The sequence below is a fragment of the Euprymna scolopes genome, chromosome 7 (genome assembly GCF_053919585.1).
Source record: "Euprymna scolopes isolate OS-2025 chromosome 7, ASM5391958v1, whole genome shotgun sequence".
NCBI lineage: Eukaryota > Metazoa > Mollusca > Cephalopoda > Sepiida > Sepiolidae > Euprymna > Euprymna scolopes.
In genome coordinates, this window is record NC_136488.1 from 155763151 (window position 1) to 155782969 (window position 19819).

The following is a 19819-nucleotide window of genomic DNA, read 5'->3' on the forward strand; positions in this document are numbered from 1 at the left end:
CACAAAGAAATGAAAAAATTAGGCCTAAAAGCGGACATATCAGCTAACATAAAAATAACAAACCTCCTGGACGTCACGTTAAACTTAGATAAAAACACATATGAACCATACTTAAAAGATAACGCTACTCCAATTTACGTAAACCCTAAGTCCAACCACCCACCATCAATTATAAAACATATTCCTAACTCGATCGTAAGTAGACTCAGTAATAACTCAAGCGACGAAAATGCATTTAACAGGTTATCCAATATTTACGAAACAGCCCTAAAAAATAGTGGATACAAAAATATCGATATCAAATATAAGCAACAAAACACCAACAACTATAATAAAATTAAAAACAGAAGAAAAAGAACTATAATTTGGTATACGGCCCCATACAATCAAATGTTAAAAACAAAACTTGGCAAGAAATTTCTAGATCTTATTGAAAAACACTTTCCCGCAACCAACCCCTTACACAAAATCTTCAATAAAAATACCTTGAAGTTATCTTACAGTTGTTGCGAAAATTAAGAGATGATAATTAAGGCACATAATAACAAAATACTAAATGAAAACAATGTAAACAACAACAAAATAAACAATAAAAAAAAGTAGACACCATGACAGAAATAAAACCAACACTAGCAGAAATAATAATAATAATAATAATAATAATAATAATAATAATAATAATAATAACAAACCAACCCCGGACAAGAACAACCATACCATAAATAAAAATACTAATAACGAACAAGATAAATGCAATTGTAGACACCGCACACTTTGCCCAGTCCAAAATAAATGTCTAACAAAAAGCGTAGTTTATCAAGCAACAATATTTTCGAAAGAAAACCCGAATAACAAGAAATATTACATAGGCATGACTTCCTTAGATTTCAAAACCCGATACTATGACCACAAAAGCACATTCAAAAATAAAAAACACCGTATAAAAACAACACTAGCGAATAAATACTGGGAACTCAAAGAAAGCGGACATTCGCCGGTAGTCGAATGGAAAATAATGAGACAAGCTACCACATGCAGACATTTAGACGACCCATGTAAATTATGCCTCCATGAAAAATTTTCTATCCTGTACTTTAAAGAACCTCAAAATCTATTAAACTGTAGGCGGGAAATAGCAAACAACTGTGTTCACAAAATAAAACTTACTCTAGGATAGCGATACAAAATAGCTTTAAAACTAACAATAACAATAGAAAAAACACAAATGAATAAATTAAATAAACATGAATATACATAAACGATCACATACATATATGTATATATATGTATATATATATATATATATATATATATATATGTATATATGTATATGTATGTGCATTGTTGTGTGCACATAGGTATATTTATATGTATAAAAAAAAAAAAAAAAAAAAGGAGAACGACCACCTAAACCCACTAACCTAGTTCTAAAACAGATCCTTTGTTTGATAAAATGCATGCCCATTGGCTGGTAGGAAGGGGCGCGGTGGATACTAGAAAGCTGATTGGCCGACTAGAAATCCTCAACATATATAAAAACAAGAAGCAACGACAGAATTCGCGCATAAGCCTGACGAATCCTATAGTTGGATGAAACGCAGAATATTCAGTGTAGCTTAATCGCCATATATATTTTATAAATTACTAACTAGCTCTACCTACGTATTGAGCACTTTTGAAGTAAATACTTAAAGTTTACGCATAAATCTATACTTTCATATATTAAATTTATGCGAATAAATGAAGTAGTTATATATATATATATATATATATATATATATATATATATATATATATACAGGGTGACACAAAAAAACGGGCCCCAACTCTAATTAGGCCCCGTTTCTTAGTGTTTTGTCTGAATGAAATGAAACTTTGGTCATAACTAGTTTGTTATATTCAAAACATCACATCAAAACACTAGGGTCTTTGGCCTTTTTTTTCTCCGTTGACTGTAAAATGCTCAGAAAAACAATTGAATGTCTTCTGTTTTTTTTTTTGGTCACCCTGCATATATATAAATATAAATATAAAGTAGTAGCATTTGTGTGTGTGTGTGTGTGTGTGTGTGTGTGTGTGTGTACAACTCTCCTACAGCCAACACTACTGGACTGAACATGACCAAACCTGGCATGATGATGATCCCCCACCTAGGGATGCAGCATACCATTTTTTATGATTAAGGATGAAGATCCTAACCTATATATATATATATATATATATATATATATATATATATATAGTCTCCTACAGCCCACACCAGTGAATCGATCATGACCAAACCTGACATGATGATGGTCTTCGACCTTGGGATTATGTACACTATTTTTCAAGGTCATGGTTAAATAAATGCTAAGGTCAAGACTTCGCTGTACGCTCGGATACCCACAATATCTTTGCTAATTTGATATACCTAAAATTGCAACTATAAACCTGTGTCCAGTCGCCTTTGTAGTAGAACTATTATATGTGACAACAACAACATGATGGCTAAAGCTAGCTGTCATTAACGATTTTGAATGTATGCTTAGTGTCCAAGCTTGCAGATGATTGTATAAGCATTTAGCTTCCTCTCTGCCTTGCCTATCAGAGGCCATCTCTCAGGCGAACTGAATACACAACAAGAGAAAGTGCCAGCTAGGCTCTTTGTTTTTCCAACCAGAAGACTACACAGCAATCTGACTTATTTCATGGTGTTTCTTTCAAACCCCAAACTTTTCTCTTAGGATACAAATCCCCTGCCATGGGCCATCTAGCCCTAGGCTTTGACCAAAAGCTACAGTATTCAGTATGGCGACTGCTGACACGTGTGGACTAAATAATATAATACACACTTGCCTGCATACACAAAGGCAGCTTAACTTCTATGCTTGTAAACAAAAAATATTTATGAACTCTTTTCTTCCCTTACAAGCAAGACATTCATCCCATTCTTTATATACAGGGTGGTTGCTAGAAAAGCGGGAAATTTGTCAAACAACGATTTATTTTTACAAAGAAATATTTTCATTGATTGAGATTGTCGGACTGACTTCCTCATCTTGGTTGTTATCGTCACAACGTTTCGGCCGTTTTGCCCTCCGGCCTTCATCAGGTGTTTTGTATCGAACTGGGGAACCGTTTGTTAGGAGTCTCGAACCCAACCCTTTATTATTATTACAGGGGTACCGTGTTCGGACTCCAGCTAGGCTCTGGGACATAGTTGCTGATTCTCTGTTTTGAATGTTACTTTTTACTGCCTTCGTTCAGGATTGAACTCAGCACCTTTGGGTAACTGTAAACTTTGTGACATATGGCCGAGTGGTTCTAGACGTTTCTCGTTTAAAGTCCTTTTAGAATTTTCTCTCCCACCATGTTTGCGTGCAAACCATAGACACGCAGATGGATTTCAGAAACATGCCTCGTCGCTTGCCCGGGGTTTTCTTCTTTGTAGGAGGTTTCAAAATTTCTTGTCATGTAAAATAAAGTCTTTTTTTTAAATAATTTCACTTCTTCTAAAATACGTGCAAAACTGTAGCCACGTAGATAGTTTTCAGAAGTATGTCTCGTCACATACCCGGGGTATTCTTGCCGGGTTTTCTTCTTTGAAGGAGGCTCGTCAAAATTCCATTTTCAGCACCGGGCAATGAAACAAACGTCCAATCTCCATGTCGGTGGAATTTCAAAAGAGGCCGAAATCCGCGCTGAGCTCGTGACGTCATCACGGAGCTAGCATTTCCCTTTTCTCCAAATTGAAAGGAGTTTCATACAAACCCAAAATGTACGAAACTAAAAATCAAAGAAGATACAAAATATAAAAAGTCAAATACGAGATAAAAAATAATAAATGTAAACGGGGGGAGGGGGATGCACTATTATTGGTGCAAAAAAAATTCCTACAATATCAACCCTTTTCAGGTGATTTAATGCCGAATCCAAAGATTTTGAAGAAAATTTTTTTTATAGAATATATTTGTTGTTTTCAAGTCGGTTTCTATTTAACCCATAGTTAGGACCCTAACAGGTACTACCACTCTGGGTCAGAGTGGACCTGGGAGCAATGGCAATTAAAGGGTGGTTCCACACTCCCCAAAGCCCGCAAGCTGGGGCCTCACCACTGGATATAGTTTAAGATCATATCCAGGACCCCCATTCAGGGACTTTTACCCTCTGCAGGGGGGCAGTCGGCATATTCTAATGCCCCACCGACAGGACCGCTATTAGAGTAAAACACACTTCAATATTTGGAGACCTCTACAATGAAGGAGTGATTTTAATGCTTGTCAAGTTGATTGAGGTATTTATGTTGACGGTGCATAAGCGTAGCAAGTTCTTCGGAGCACATTCTTTTTGAGGAGCTGGATTTACCCTTAAATTAAAAACAGACATTCTGTGTGACTGACATCATAGGAAGGCACGTAAATAGCAACCTTACTCCATTTTGACTTCTCAGATTGTTGGCCTTGATTAAATAAAAAAAAAAAAAAAAAAAATTGTAAGCAAATATCAGTGCAGCAAGTGCTGTTGCAGTTTCTGTTGCTAAGCAACAAGTTTACAAACATATCACACAATGCAGTATAAGTTGCGTTACTGGCTGCCTGTATCGAATAAATAGATGAAAATAAAACTACAATTTTTTTAAATATGTTTTTTTGCTTTGTCTGCCCCTTTTAAGTGCAAATGTTAAAACAAAAACCAATACATGTCTCCAATAACAAAGGCAATGTTGCTAGAGCAACTATTAACAAATAGCAATAATGAAACTAACTTTCAAAGAACTGAAACTTATTTCCACAAAAACATGTAAGGAAGAAGTAGCCCTACTCAGATGCTGCACAGCTCATACAAGGATTACATCTGCTTATTTGCCTATAAGAAAGCAAACAATATGAAATCCATGCCCGCCTGCATACAAAATAAAACATTTTCTCATTGAATGCACGGATCTAGCAGCTCCTATATGAGTTTTGTGTTGAGTCATCCATCAATTGATCCATCAATTGTGTGACATGATGCTGGCTCTTTTATTGCAGCCAGAAGCTCCAATCCTGAGATGCAAGTATTCTTCTTCTTCAAAAGAGTTTTGATTGTAATATAATGCCTCCTGCTGGCATGTTGTTTGATCTTTGGCGACCACAGAAGTATTTTTCCGACATGTTGAAATACATGTTTAGGCAGCACCGGAAGATGACATAAAACAAAACTTATTTCCTCGTTACAGCCATAAACCCCAATCTCAAGAGGCCAATATCCTTCTCCAGAAGAGTTTTGATTATAATATGAGGCTTTTCTATGCCACAAGTAATACAAAATAATTGGGGGGGGGGGGGAAGAAAAAAAAAGAAAAACAAAAAAAATAGAAAACAAAAAAAAAAACTAACATTGGGGGGGGGGGAGAAAAAAAGAAAAGAAAAAAAGAAAAGAAAAACAAAAACAAAAACAAAAAAAAAACTAACATTCTTTCTAAACACAATAGATTTATTATTTGGATTATTATTTGGATACATCAATGTCAAGAGTTGGGAGGAACAAGCCAAAGAAAGGAGTGGTTGGCGGAACAGTCTCCACAAAGGAAAGAAAGAAATAGAGAGAAAGATTGGAGAAGCCTTAGAGCTGAGACACTATAGACGACACAACCCTGGCACCCACATATGCAGTGCCTGTGACCGGATGTTTCACACAGAAAAAGGACTATGCCAACACCGAAGGATAAAGCACTGAGGCCCAGACTAGTGATCGTCAAGATTGACGGACTGCATGATGATGATGATGATGATGATTTGGACTATTCTAACTACTATTCTCATCTCTGTTTTTGGAAGGTGATGCTGGTCTAGTGGTTAACAACACAGACTGACGACCTGGGTGTTCCAAGTTCGAATCCAATTCATTCCACAGAAACCATTTTCACTTAGGATGTTAGCAACCTTCTTGTGGTCCCTCCTGTGAGTACCCAACGTCTTTCCAAAAAGAATTCTAACTAGAAAAATATTGGGGAAACCAATGCTGACAATATAATCTTTGGATTCATACAATATGATGATGATGATGATGATGATCTTGATTATTTTCACATTTCGGCTGATGTAACCTCCAACCTTCTTCAACTGCATCTTTGTAAATATGTGAAAACTTTACCTTACTACAAGCGACGATAACTAAAAATAACATGAAAATAATAATTCTACTCAGTCATTGATGACGGAATAAGAACAATCTATCCTCATGGAATAATGCTCAGTTTAAAATTCTGTATAGGTTTCCGAGTTTGATATAAAAATTCCCATGTGCGACAAGATGCACCTGAAGGTCGAAGGTTAGATCTGTCAAGATTTCGTGAAGATAACAAATAATCTAATATTTAAATATATAAGTACAAATTAATATTTCAAAATTATGGCATAAAAAAAATTGCATGGACATTTATACTATGCATAATTATTTAAAGATATTTGTGGTGATTGAATCACAAAATGATTCCTACAAATGCTAAACTCTGTTATGATATTTAAATATTTCAGTATATATGCCCAATATATGATATATAATATAATATAATATAATATGAGAGGGTACTTGTGCATTTAACGAACCAGACGTAAGTCAGCATTTGCTCGGCTTTGTCCGACGCATGACGTCAACAGCTCAGGTTTTGCTGCTGTCTGACGAAACATGGTCATCAGCCAATCAAAACGCTGCGCGCTTAGTTTCAACTCGACGCGCATCGAGCAGCAGATGAGAATTTTGATATGGGCGTTCGAGATGGCAGCGACTAGGAATCTCCAGTGCAAATTTCGGTTGCAGTCACGCCACACAATTGTGGACTGGAAGAATTTCCTGCGAGATATATACCAGGATTAATTTCTCAGGAATCCCCGGCAGATAGGAGGCCCAGGCCAAACGGTCGAAATCGATGAGCGTCTTCAACCGCCGGAAACACAACGTCGGCAGACGTCTAACACCGGTTTGGGTCTTCGGTGGATACGCCAAACCCGCCGAAAATCAGGGTTTTTTATTTTGGTTAACGTACCAAATAGGAATGCCGAAACCCTTCTTCCATTAATAATAAAATACATTCTGCCGGGGACCACGGTCGTATCAGACTGTTGGAAGGCTTACAGTAAAGTGGTAAGAGAGGAGGGGTATCACCATTTAATGGTGAACCACCACCACAGCCTTAATTTAGTAGATCCCATAACACAGGCAACAACAAATCATGGAGAGTGTAGAAGTAAGCAAACAGCGTCTGATGCCCTCCAAAAGTTTGAGGAAAATACATCCTCCTGAGAAAATGTTCCTGGCAAAAAAAAAAAAAAAAAAAAATCCAATAAACATCCTAGTTTTAAAAAAAAAAGAAAAAGTTTTGTTCCTTTCACGTAAATAGTTGAAAAAAAAAAAAAAAGTCTCATAATAAAAACAACAGTAAATTATTTGTTTAAACAAACAAAAAGATTATCCTACAAATATCATTTTTGTTGGTTATTTTACGTAAATAGTTGAAAAAACCCCCAAAAAACGTTTCATTAAAAAAAAAATAATTATTAACTATTATTTGTTTACAAAAAGTCTTTTATATGTATTTATTTTGCAAACAGAAAACAATTTCAAACAATAATACTAATAATAAAAAAAAAGAAAACAAATGAACGGTAGGTTTTTGCTTTTTATTTATTTATTGTTGGATGTTTCTACATTTTACAATTATTTTGTGGTGTTGTTTTTATTTTATCGGCAACGCTCGGTTTTATCCGGCTGATGACGTCATGCGCCGGATAAAGCCGGGCAAATGCTGAGTTACGTCTTATTCGTTAAATGCACAAGTACCTATGAGAATGAGAGGTGGATATCTGTTCATTTTCTTCCTTTGTTAAACCGATTACATTTTCCCCCAATTTATATTAAATGCTTGGTGTGGTTCTTGGCCATACGAAAAGATGTTTCAAAATGGCCTCTATCAAAGCCAGAGACAATGCCTCAACTTTGTTGTCATTATCAAAATTAGATTTGTTAGTCTTTAACAGATTGGTAATTCTTGCATGCAAGACTGGTAAACTAACATATTCCGTATATATCATTCTATTTCTTCCTTAAAGAATACATATATATATGTATGCATTTTGTTCATTTGCTAAAACAACTTTTGCACCTTAATTCATATTAAATATCAGTGTGGTTCTTGGTTATACACAAAGACGCTCCAAGATGGCCTCTTCCAAAGCCAGGAACCATGCCATATATTAAGCACTCAAAGTATTCAAAACTGTTATCAAAACGATTGGATTCAACATTAACGGATCCAGATCTGCCATCAAACGTAACAATCAATGAACATTTTTTATTTAATTTTTCAATTCAACCAAAATTTCCATAGAGAGTTTATGCTTAATACAATGTGAATATTTATATCAAATTATATTAAATATCTCATCGGATAGTTTCCAAAAATGCTCTTTTCCATTTGTTTTTCTTATTAGTTCTGGCTTCATCTACGTAATTCTATCTTAAAATGCATTCAAATTATTTTGGTATACGACTGCAAGTGCTGAAAGCATTTCGATGATGCCTCCGTTCAGTCTCGAAAGACAAAGGATACTCCTTGTAAGGGCAGCTGCATGTGTAACTGTGAGGCAAGGATTGCACTATCATCAACCACACCTCTCCTGAATCAGCACTGTTTGAGTCTAGTGGCAAGGAAAAGTCTAGGACGACTTGAAACAATGCCGAGATCAGCGGAGAGCACAGCATCAGGAAGTCTTGAAGGATCACCCATTTAGTACCGACCAGGTTCAATGTTGCTTAACTTCGGTGATCCAGCAGGAACTAGTGTGTCAACGTGATTATGCCATACACTCTGAAAGCATTTAAAGACAGTAAAAGTCGAAATTTCTGAGAACTTTCTTGTTGATGCAATAAATCAAAAAGGTGTGACACGAAAAGATAACCCCTTCAAAATAAAAACAGGCAAGTATTTCATTTTATTATATATTGCTTTAATAACTTCATAACAGAGTGCTCAATTTTTGTGCTTTTTTTAAAATTTTTCATATCTCAATAACAGATAAAACACTACATGAATCCTTTGAATAGAAGGATAGCACATGAATGTATAATAAACTGAATTGAACATTAAAAGATAGTATGAGTATAGTTTTGGCTTCAGAGACACCTACTCAAATCTCCATTATTAATAGATACTGTACCTTTAGATTTGAGGTTCATAACACTGGTGTCAAGAAAGAGATAATAGCTAGAAGCCATTTAATCTTGTTTAATAAAGACATTTAATTTCTTAATGACACTGCTCAATTCAAAGTTTTTCAAATATTGAAAAAGAGTTAAGAATGTTATTTCATTATTGGAATCTTTTGAGATTAGTAATTTGTATAATTTATTTATTTATTTGTGGACTGTTATCTTCATCTTCATAGTTGTTGCTTCACGACGTTAACCAGAGGATGAGTTGGCCGAAACGTTGTGAAATAAAAACTATGAAGATGAGGATAACAGTCCTCAAATAAATAAATAAAGAAAGAAATATAGTTAAAAATGTGCCTCATATTCATTCACATATTGCAGCAGTAGTTAAAGAAGACGAGGCATAATTGTCCCACTGATATTCAACATTATTATTCTATACCAGATATTGAATACTGGATATGTTGATTTATGTGGATAAAAATTCTCTATGTAAATTAATATAGTTTTTATTATTTTATTGCTAAAGCGTTTTATGAGTATGGGTGTACCGTAAAAGTTATTAAAAAACCCCCCAAAAAACTCAATAGTCAGCCGTCATGTAAAAATGATTGAAAACAACTGCATGAGAGTATCAATTCTAAAATCGTCCCCCACCCTTTTTTTTCTTTCTATTGGTTTCTAACATGAATCAGGAATGATTTATTTTGTCCCTTAATTTTCCGATTTTCTTAAAATTAGAAAACTGATACAGTCAGATTTTTCAGAAAATTCTGGTTTATCGGAGAAGCTAAAATGCCCCCAAATTTTGCAAATACCAAAGATTTTCATCTTTTGTTTTCACGTAAAACTCACCAAAAGTTCAGCTCAATCATTACTAGAAGTGCTCATGGCCCGAGTGGTCATTACCATTATTTATCTGACTTTGATTTCATTCAAGAAATTCATTAACTATGACATATCTTTAAAGATTTACATAACTAAAAATAGATCTAACTTGTTTATTATCATACCTATGCAATAATATATTAAGACGATTTCCTGTTCCCTTTTAAAAAATGATCAATTGGCAAAGGGGATTTTCTGAATAATAATTTCTCCTTAAAACATTTGTTTCTTTTTTCCAAATCAAAATAAAAAGCATTCTGCAGATCTAGATATGTTGAAACCTTCATAAATCATAGTGGGAATGTTACTTGCATGCCATCTCATTTGGGTGATATAGAGAGAGAGTTAACAAAAATGATGCTCTTTGCCGTGCTAGGGTTGATACTCTTTTGCTTACAGTATTGCCTGTTAATTTTTTTTTTTGTCCATTCTTTCTGTTTACTTAATTGCGTCTTTTGATTTGATTTTTTTTATTTAGTCAATTTAAGAAGAACAAAAAATCAAAAAACAAAAAAACAATGTATCCAATACATAATATTCCAAAAATAGTTGGCTTTGATTCTCTGCCGCCACAGGAATTCTTGTAAATGACTATCAGAAAAGGACTAATATTTTTATGTGCATAATTTTGTTAATTTTTATTGTATACTTTTCAATAATGTCTTTTTCTTCTATTTTAAATTGCTTCACGATAGAACAACAAAAATAAAGGAACTGGTTAGCCTTGTCACTGCTTCCGTCAGCGCTAGTTAGGAAGTATGTTAGCTGACTATAAGCCTTTTTTCTATACATACACACACGACTAGCGAGGGTACCTGGTATTGTCCGGGTGTTTGTAGGTGGGTGTTGAGCATAAAAAAAAAAAAAAAAAAAAAAAAAAGAAGAAAGTGGTAATAAACAGGAAGACTCAAACATGTGACGCGTAGGTGGAAAAGAAGTGAAAGAAAACCCGTCTTACCCCTACTCCACGACGCAACCTGAAGTGTAAAGTGTTTGAATTTAATGTAGTCAATCAAAAAGATGACTTGCAGAAATAGCGTGCTTTTAAACCTCCCATGAAGGTTGTGTTTACACAAACGTGTGTGTCCATTTTGCCTTTTATACATTAAACTAGTGGAGGTAGCTGGCATTGCCCAGGTGTTTGGAGGTGTAAAAGAAAAAAAAGTAGGGAGGGAGGGAGGCTCGAACTTGTGACGCGAAGGTGGAAAAGTGGAAGAAAACATATTTTGCTGCTACACTACGAAGCCATAGGAAGTGAAAAGCGCTCAAATTTAACAATGTCAATCAAAAAGTTGACTTAGAAATGAAGGTTGGCTGAAGGCCAGTTCAGCTTTCCGCTGTTTCATTTATTTGTTTCCCCACGATGTTGGGCAGGGGGAGCTCTCAAATAAATGGTATTCCCCACATTGATCAAAGCTAATTGCCTTCAAGACGTGCCGGCCACGAAGGCCAGTGAGCTAATTTGATTCAATTCAGTTTTGCTTTATCTATACGAAAAAAACAAACAAACACAGATGGAATAGTGTGAATTTTATAAAATCTCTTCACAAATTGTAGATATTATAATCTAGGGAGTATATAAAAAGTTGAAAAAAATACTTAATGTTTTTGGCCAATTTTTCGATATTTGTCTGAAAGATTGAACTTCAAAATGATACTGATCTTGTGAAAATCGGTCAAAAGTTTTTGTGAAACATACAAACAGTTAAACAGACAGGTGAGATTTATATTATAGATAATAGTTTTATGTAAATACGAACTGCAATATATCTCCTTGTGATAAACTCCACTATACAACGGTTTATACATCAATATCATACTCTCCTGGCTATACAACACCAAGACTACATTGGATATTCAAGTTTTTACAGATTTTTCCTGTTTGCTTTGGACTTGCATTGTTTTTGGAATTGAGAGTGTTTTTCTGACAATGTAGAGTCGTGCAGTATATGTGATTTGGTTCAGCTCCGTGAGGGATATGTTAAGAGGAACATGTTTTTTGAGAGTAACATTTGTTTTTAATTACTGCTTTGGTCGCTCTTGAAGCTTGGATTTTTGGCAGTTGAGGTCTTTCTTCCATACTCATCAGCTGTTCTTCCTCAATGGTGTTACTAAGTTCTTCCTCTAATGTCAATTGTTCCATCATCTGCCCCTTGCAATTCTCGAGGTGATGGCATGGTTTCAGATGTTGACAGTGCTGAGGAAGAACCAAGTTTCATTGGTTATTTGGTTGAATAGTCAGCTGATAGTGGTGGAAAATCTGATGTGTGTGTGGCTCTTCATAAACTTCTCCCGTGATGGAGTGAGGGATGGTGCACACCAAGTTGGGGTTTGTCACCATCCAGGGGGCTGCAAACATGCGCTGGCCAACTTCTTTGTGAATATGAATAAGATCATCCTCCTTCAACCAATTAAACAAATTTTAACCATTGTGATTATTTGTAATTGTTTCAATTTATATGCGTAACAATATAAGTGTCAACTTTGATATAACTTATTTGTTTTAAAGTTCACAGTTGGATTTCAGTCACTTCAGTAGGTAGTTAAAAATGAAACACCTTAACCTTACCAGATCTGAGCTACTGACCCTAATTTGCACCTGTGTCTGGCCTCCTCAGCAAAATCGTGAAAAAAAAAAAATTTAAACGTGTTAATTTTTTGTCTTTCATCTACCACCAGTATTCAGCCTTCGTGTGCCAGTCCGCCTAACAGGTGGCACCCTCCTTGAAGCACAGGTACTTTTTGCAGTGGTTGGACCAGAACCTTGTCTCCACCTACTTTTGGGGGTTGTTTTTGTAAGATACTCCAGGGTGCTGGCTGTTGTATCTCAAGTGTTTCTCCATGCACACAGGACAGATGCGGTCAGAGGAGATGCCGCGATTGGGTAGCTACTTTTAGCTCTCTGACAACACCAAAACACGTAGTTGGAAAAATACTGGTTTAGTGGTAACTCAGTATATAACATTTTCAGAAATTATCAGTATATCGGTAATTCGGTCTGGGTTAAGAAATAGTTGCTCTTACAACATCCACTTATTGCAAGGGTGTCCGTGAAGTGGGTACCCGAGTGTATAGTTGGTTGTTTTAATTATTTAACTATCAAATATAATAATGTATTTCCAAATAACAAAACAAAATTATGTACTAATGAGTGAAGTTATAGTTTTGATACTTTATACAAGGAATAAAGTTGATCAAATAAATAAAGATAATGATGGGAGTCAGTTTTGCTTTGTAAGAATGTTTAATTTTTCATAAGAAAATGACCAATTCATCCCTTAATATTCTTTTGGACTTGGGTTGAACATTTTTTTTTATTTTAAAAATCAAAACTTAACCTAAGAGTATTGTTCTTCTCTTAAGTGACATTTTTATCTTTTTATGACCAGGTAATTACATAGATTAAAAATAAATGCAATGTTTGTAAAGTAGTAAAGTTTCATAGGTATTGATTGTAAAAATCTCACTAAACGTAAAAACATAGTATGATTTCTTAAAGTTTTAATACTTTACACAAAGAATAAAGTTGACCACATTATTCAAAATAAAGAAAACAACAACGAAAAAGTTTCATTTTGTAAGAATGCCTAAGATTGAACTTCAAAAAAAAAAAAAAAAAAAAAAAAAAATCCTTTTAATCTTTGAAAAATTCTCTTGAGTTAAGATTGAACATTTTATTCCTCTTTAATTTCCTTTTGATAAAAAAAAAAAAATCTGCATCCTTCAAGAAACTGGAAAGAAGACAGCATTGTTATATGAAATGACATTTTATCTTTTATGACTAAATAATTGCCCAAGAAAAAAATAAATGCATCAGCAGCATCCTTAAAGTAGAGTTTTACACACATTCACAACATAAAAAAATAAAAACAAAAACAAAACCATAGTTTTGGTCTTATTTATTAAGAGAAACTGTTTTACATTGGCATAGAAAACAATAACATTTGCACCCCCACCCACCTGCCAAGCCTCTCAGTTAAGTGGCAATCTTTAAATCAGCTTGATATTCAACACCCCTACTCGTAATGTTCCAACATTTTAACATAATCTATTAAAAACGCATTTGTCTGAAGAAAAATGATATGAAGCTGTTCAGAAAAGGGAGAGAAAGAAAGAAAAAAAAAATAGCCCTTCCTCCTTCCCCTGGACATAATTGAAAGTAATTCAATAAATGAAAATAGTTGCAAGGTAGAAATTTGTTCATTATTCATACCTTAATGGAAACCAAAAATAATTGGGATGGGAAGAGAGAAAAGTGCTGAAAAAGTTTTTTTTTTTAACAGAAAATAAATCTCGTCACCTACATGAACATCAGCAAAACTATAGAGGAATAAAATCCCCAATCAAAAGAGAAATAAAAATCTAATTGGCAGATATGTTTTTGTTAGACTAAGACTATAATTAAGGAAAAATATTTTGAATTTTATTTTGCTCTTTCAAATAAAAAAAAAAAATTAAAAAAAATCTCCTTTAAATTATCCTTGAAAATTTATACTTCAAGTTCAGATCTGCATTTATCTGGAGTATTGTTTTCTTTTTGCTTCTGTGTTAAGTTTTAGTATTTTGTTCGTTTTTTTTATTTTTTTTCTCCTATTTTGAAACCTGACAAATTTCTTCACTCGGGCTGATGCTTCAACTCCTGCCCAAAGTCATAGCCAGGAGAGCCATTCTTACAAACATTCCATTTTCAGCTTGTCGGAAGTATGCGGCTCTTGGGTCAGTATCCAAAGCAGTGCTAGAAAAAAAAAAAAAAAAATATTAAAAAAAAACAAAACAAATAAAACAATTTATTTTTAATTGCCTATTTTCAAATTATTTTGAATATATTTTGACATACAGAACAGTTTTATTTATTTTTTTTTTTTTTTGGTAGGAACGATTGGTTATAGTCAGCTAATGCATTTCCTAATTTCTGGCGTAGCGCTACCGGAAGCGGTGACAGAGCAAATCAGCTACTTTACTTTTGTTCTTCAGTATTTCTATTGTAAAACTATTTGTTGAAATAAAATAGAAGAAAAGGACATTATTGAAAAATATACAATAAAAGTAACAATCTTCATTTGCACTTTTAATAAAATAAAAACTTATTTTTTTTAATTTTCTAAGAAATATGTTTATGAAATTGAAAAAAAAAAAAAAAAAAAAAGTGTAAAAGGTGTTTTCAATAATTTAAAATATTGAAAAACTAATTTCAATAATTCCTAATTAAAATAAAATTGGAAAAACGTAATAAAGAGTATTTGAAAGAGAGAGATATAGGCATGAGAGGAAAAAAGCAAAGGAACTGATCTGCCTTGTAAACGCTTCTAGTAGTGCTACGCCAGAAGTTAAGTACATTAGCAAATGATCCCTTAATCATGTAAAATTTTCTAGAAGAGGGAAGGGTCATATTTTTATCTGTCTCAAAAGAATATGAAATATCACATTTTTCTTTTGTATTTCCCACTTAACGTTAGCATAGTGGCAAATTCCATTAGAAATACTTAGAATCAAAACTATGTCTCTAGACATTGTGCAAGACAGAAATTGCTAAAGACATCACTGAGAAAATCTTTTTTTTTTATGGATAGCAAGGGAATGGTCTCGCTTTGAGGGTTGCTCTCATTCCACAATAGAGGGTGAGGTATTATGTATGTATATGGTATATAAAAACAAAAACTTTGAATAGTGTGCTGTCTTTATTAAATAATTATTACAGCTGTTGCTATTAAAAAAAAATGGGATCAAAGATTTGAAACACCTCAGAATGAAAAATAACCAAATTGACACCTTTGGTGTCAGCCATTTTTTTTTTTTACATTTAACTTCCAGGTTTTATTTATCCCTTATAAAGATTTTTTATCTAGGCACATCTTTTTATTTAAGTTTTTTATAATTTGTTTCATTTGTTTATATATTTTGTTTAGAGGAAAACTTATGTAAATAAAACATTTTATAAATCTTCTCCATAGTTTACATAACAGAACATTTTGTAAACAAACACTTTTTAAAATTAAAAATGCGTATATATAACAAAACTTGAATGTTTGCTTAAAGAGAAGCGACAGATTGATATTTTTTAAATGTCATTTTAAGCAAAAACAATAATACTTAATTGTTGTGTCGAAAATAGTAATATGTCATCAAATTACAAAAATTCGAGTAGAAAGTTATTTATAGTTAAAACTTATGGAAAATTGCATTTTTTTGTAGATGTTTTAGAGAAAACGAAAATTTCAGAAACAAGGGACATAACTCGGAAAGCACATTTTAAATTACATAGTAATTGCACCAACATGTTGAGCTGGTATCAAAACACTTTAATTAAAAGCAAAGTAGTTATTCTGAATGAATTTTAGTAATTTTTGGATATATTAATATTTTTGACATTACAGTTGAGTAAGTAATATTGTTTTTGCTAAATAGGACATTTGAACAAAAAGCCCCCCCCCCCTTCTAAAAAAAAAAAAATCCGATCTGTCGCCTCTCTGAACAAGAATCCATACTTTTAAATAAAATTATGTATTTTCTCAACGACATTACAAATATGCCTTATTGTTTTGTTCATAATTTGACTAGAAAAAAAAAAAAAAAAAAAAATTAAAAGACTTACCTAATCTCGTTGACTCTGGGCAATGGGTGCATAACAACCATTTTCTTTTTTGCTTTAGTCATCAATTCTGGGGTTACAATTATTTGACCACAGGCCTAATAATAAAAAAAAAAAAAGATTTTGTAATTCATTGTCCATCATATATATATATATATATATATATATATATATATATATATATATATATGCGATAGCGTGTGTTATATTTTTGTGTCATGCTTACATCAGAGTTGTTATAATTGTTATGGACTTCCATTTCTTGTAATAAATAATTTTACCAAGAATTCTTCATAAGATTTGGTTGGGTTTTCATTATAGTTGATGGCACTCTAGTAATTTATTCTTTTTATAAATAAAAATATCAAGAATTGTTCAAATTTTGGTTTCAATTCAAGCTGATGCACCCAAATCATATGGATATATATTTTTATTTTTGAAATCACAGCTTTATAATATATAAAAATCGATAGAATATTAACTATAATATATACAAAATATGCAAGAATTAAAATATCATATTCAAATGTACTTTATGACCAGGCTATGCCAGACATCCCTACTAGCTTAGATAAATACTTTTGCAGTTTTAAGAGCTACAATAATATCAAAGCGTCTCCATTTATGCTAAACATCTTCAGAATGCCAACATCAATATATTACATGAGTTTGCTGTGGAATTTCCACAGGTCCAGTTAGTATATATATATATATATATTATTATTATTATTATTTGAGGATAAACAGTTACATATGGTCACTACAAATAGCCATCTGTTTCAGTCAAAGAGACTTCCTTAGGCGACCCAGAACCTCTCAACACCAAAAAAGTTGTTTTTTGCTCTGTTTATTGAGCACTAACAAGCTCGTTGTCTTCATTAGTCTTGACTTCTGAATACCTCAAACCTGAATATATATATATATATATATATATATATATATATATATATACACACACACATACTATTATATAAAAGTCACTGTGTACGAGTTCCTTCCTTATAGGTTCCAAAACTGCTGAGTTTATGTTTTGTAAATTTCATACAGTGTTCTTAGATATGATTTATACAGAAATTCATCTGATAATTATTGAAAATCAAAAAATCTGATCCTAAAAATAGTCTTTCTTATAGATAATTTTTACAGGGGAACATTTTAGGCTGCACCGACAAAGAAAATTTCAACAAATAATTTCTTAGAAAAAAAAAACAAAAAAAAAAACAAAAAAACTATTTATTGAAAGAGATTCTGCACTTGTTTGGTCTTTAAAACGTTAAATCTTGAGTTTATATATCTATTATACAAACATTATTGGTTACATATATGCATACATATTTTAGTGGAGTCCCAATTCAGGAACAACACTTCATCAGACTAAAAAAAGAATCGATATTGAAATAGGGTATCAAGATTACATTAGTTTTTATAAGATATCTGGGTGTGGTCTACATTCTGTGGAAAATTGGGGTGTATACTTCGTGAATGTGAGCAGTACGTTTTTTTTTTTTTTTTTTTGGGAGGTGTGGTGAGGGGAAGAGGGAATGCTGTTTCCCAGGTTTAAGCTATCATTAGTAGGTAGGTGTTAGGTGATTCTTTTAGCTTGGCAGTTATTGCCCTTGATTTAAAAGTTCATAGTTTAGCTTGTTTTTATGGTTATATTTTTTTGGTGGTGACTTTAATTTCTTTTTGACAAATGTTATTTATACTTATTAATTAATTTTTTTTTATCAAAATCAAAACGGTCTTGTTTCAATTAACAATACACTGTATTTACTTATTTACTTGGTTTATTTTACCAGCATATCAACCCTTTTGGGTGATTTAATGCTGAAGAAATGGCTTTGTTTTGTTTATTTACTGGTTGTTATTTTCCAACCAGAGTTATCCCCGAAAATCCATTCTAGCAAAAAATTTACTTTCACCATGACTAACATTTGTGCAAATTTTTTAAAAAAATTCAAGACGTGGTTATTGAAAAAAGTGTGAATAAACGAACGGGAGTGAATTACTAGATCCAATCCCTCCTTTGTTGGGGGACCAATAAATATAAAAATATTTTTTAGAGAAGGGAGTATTAAGCAAAGGGTGTTGATTTACAAATTTTTTCAAAGCTTGTTAAAGTTATAGAATTCCCTAAATGTAAAAAAAAAAAAAAAAAAAAAAAAAAAAAAAAAAACTCTCTCCTTCCAGGTTAATTGCTGCCCAAAGGACAGGCTATTTTTACTAGCATAGTATAAATGAATGCTTTCAATATTCTATCAAGTAAATCTTTAGCATCCATAAGAATCTTAATAAATTTTAAAAATTTGATTAAATAAGTTCAAGAAAAAAAAAAAAAAAGGAAAAAGAAAAACCAATTTTGAAGAAAAAACAACTTAGATAATTCAATACTTTTAATTGTTTTATAGTCAACTAGCAGGGAGACTCGATGTTGCCCAAGTTTAAATGAATGTTCCACACTTTCAACACTAATTATTGGTGAAATTATGCATCATCACCTATTTTTCAATCAAACTGATTAATTACCTTCTGTAGTTGGGACCCATTGCAGCGTTTCACATGCCTCCCCACAGTAACTTATTTTTTTTATATAACGGCTGGAATTAAAATTTAAAATGCAAAAGTCAAGTATCATGGTTTAACTGCTCTATATGGGAACATTCATTTTGAATGCATCTGTCTCGATTAAAAAACACTTTTATACACTGAGCTCTTCTGCTTGTGTGGTGATAAAACTTCTCAAATGCACTTGTGATGTCAGACTCTATAAGGTTGTTAACTTTGGTTGAAATCAAACTTTTTATTATCCATACTTATTGGAGGCATTCCGATATAAAACGTATCTGAGAACACTCCCAAACAAGTACATTTATGTGAATAAAAAAAAAAAGAATCATAGACCAGCTGTTTCGGAGTTCATGGGAACAAAGTCAAACAAAGACAAAGTGCCTTTTATATGTAAGTAGAGATAGAGATCTCTATTTTTGTCAAATAACTTTATAAAAAAAACAAGCCAAGCATGCAAGGCTCCCTCTCCACAAGTGAAAAATTTACTTTCACCATGATTAATGTTTGCGCAAAATTTCCACAAAATCTAAGGTGTGGTTATTGAGAAAAGTGCAAATAAACAAACAGACAAATGGAGTAAATTAAGTCCAATTCCTCCTT

At 32.8% G+C, this 19819-nt stretch overlaps 1 protein-coding gene across 8 annotated transcripts in view; it reads right to left on the bottom strand.

Annotated features, from left to right (window-relative positions):
- Positions 1 to 13946: 13946 nt before the first annotated feature.
- The window catches only part of LOC145280086 (multifunctional protein CAD-like), a 181194-nt gene continuing 175321 nt past the window's right edge, over positions 13947 to 19819 (bottom strand). For all 8 annotated transcript variants that reach the window (XM_080131792.1, XM_080131798.1, XM_080131799.1 and 5 more), the window contains 2 exons: positions 16655 to 16749; positions 13947 to 14797 (listed from right to left, as the gene is read on the bottom strand). In XM_080131792.1, coding sequence (XP_079987918.1) covers positions 14695 to 14797; positions 16655 to 16749 — 198 coding nt within the window. In that variant the 3' untranslated portion in view covers positions 13947 to 14694. The remainder of the gene's footprint in view (positions 14798 to 16654; positions 16750 to 19819) is intronic.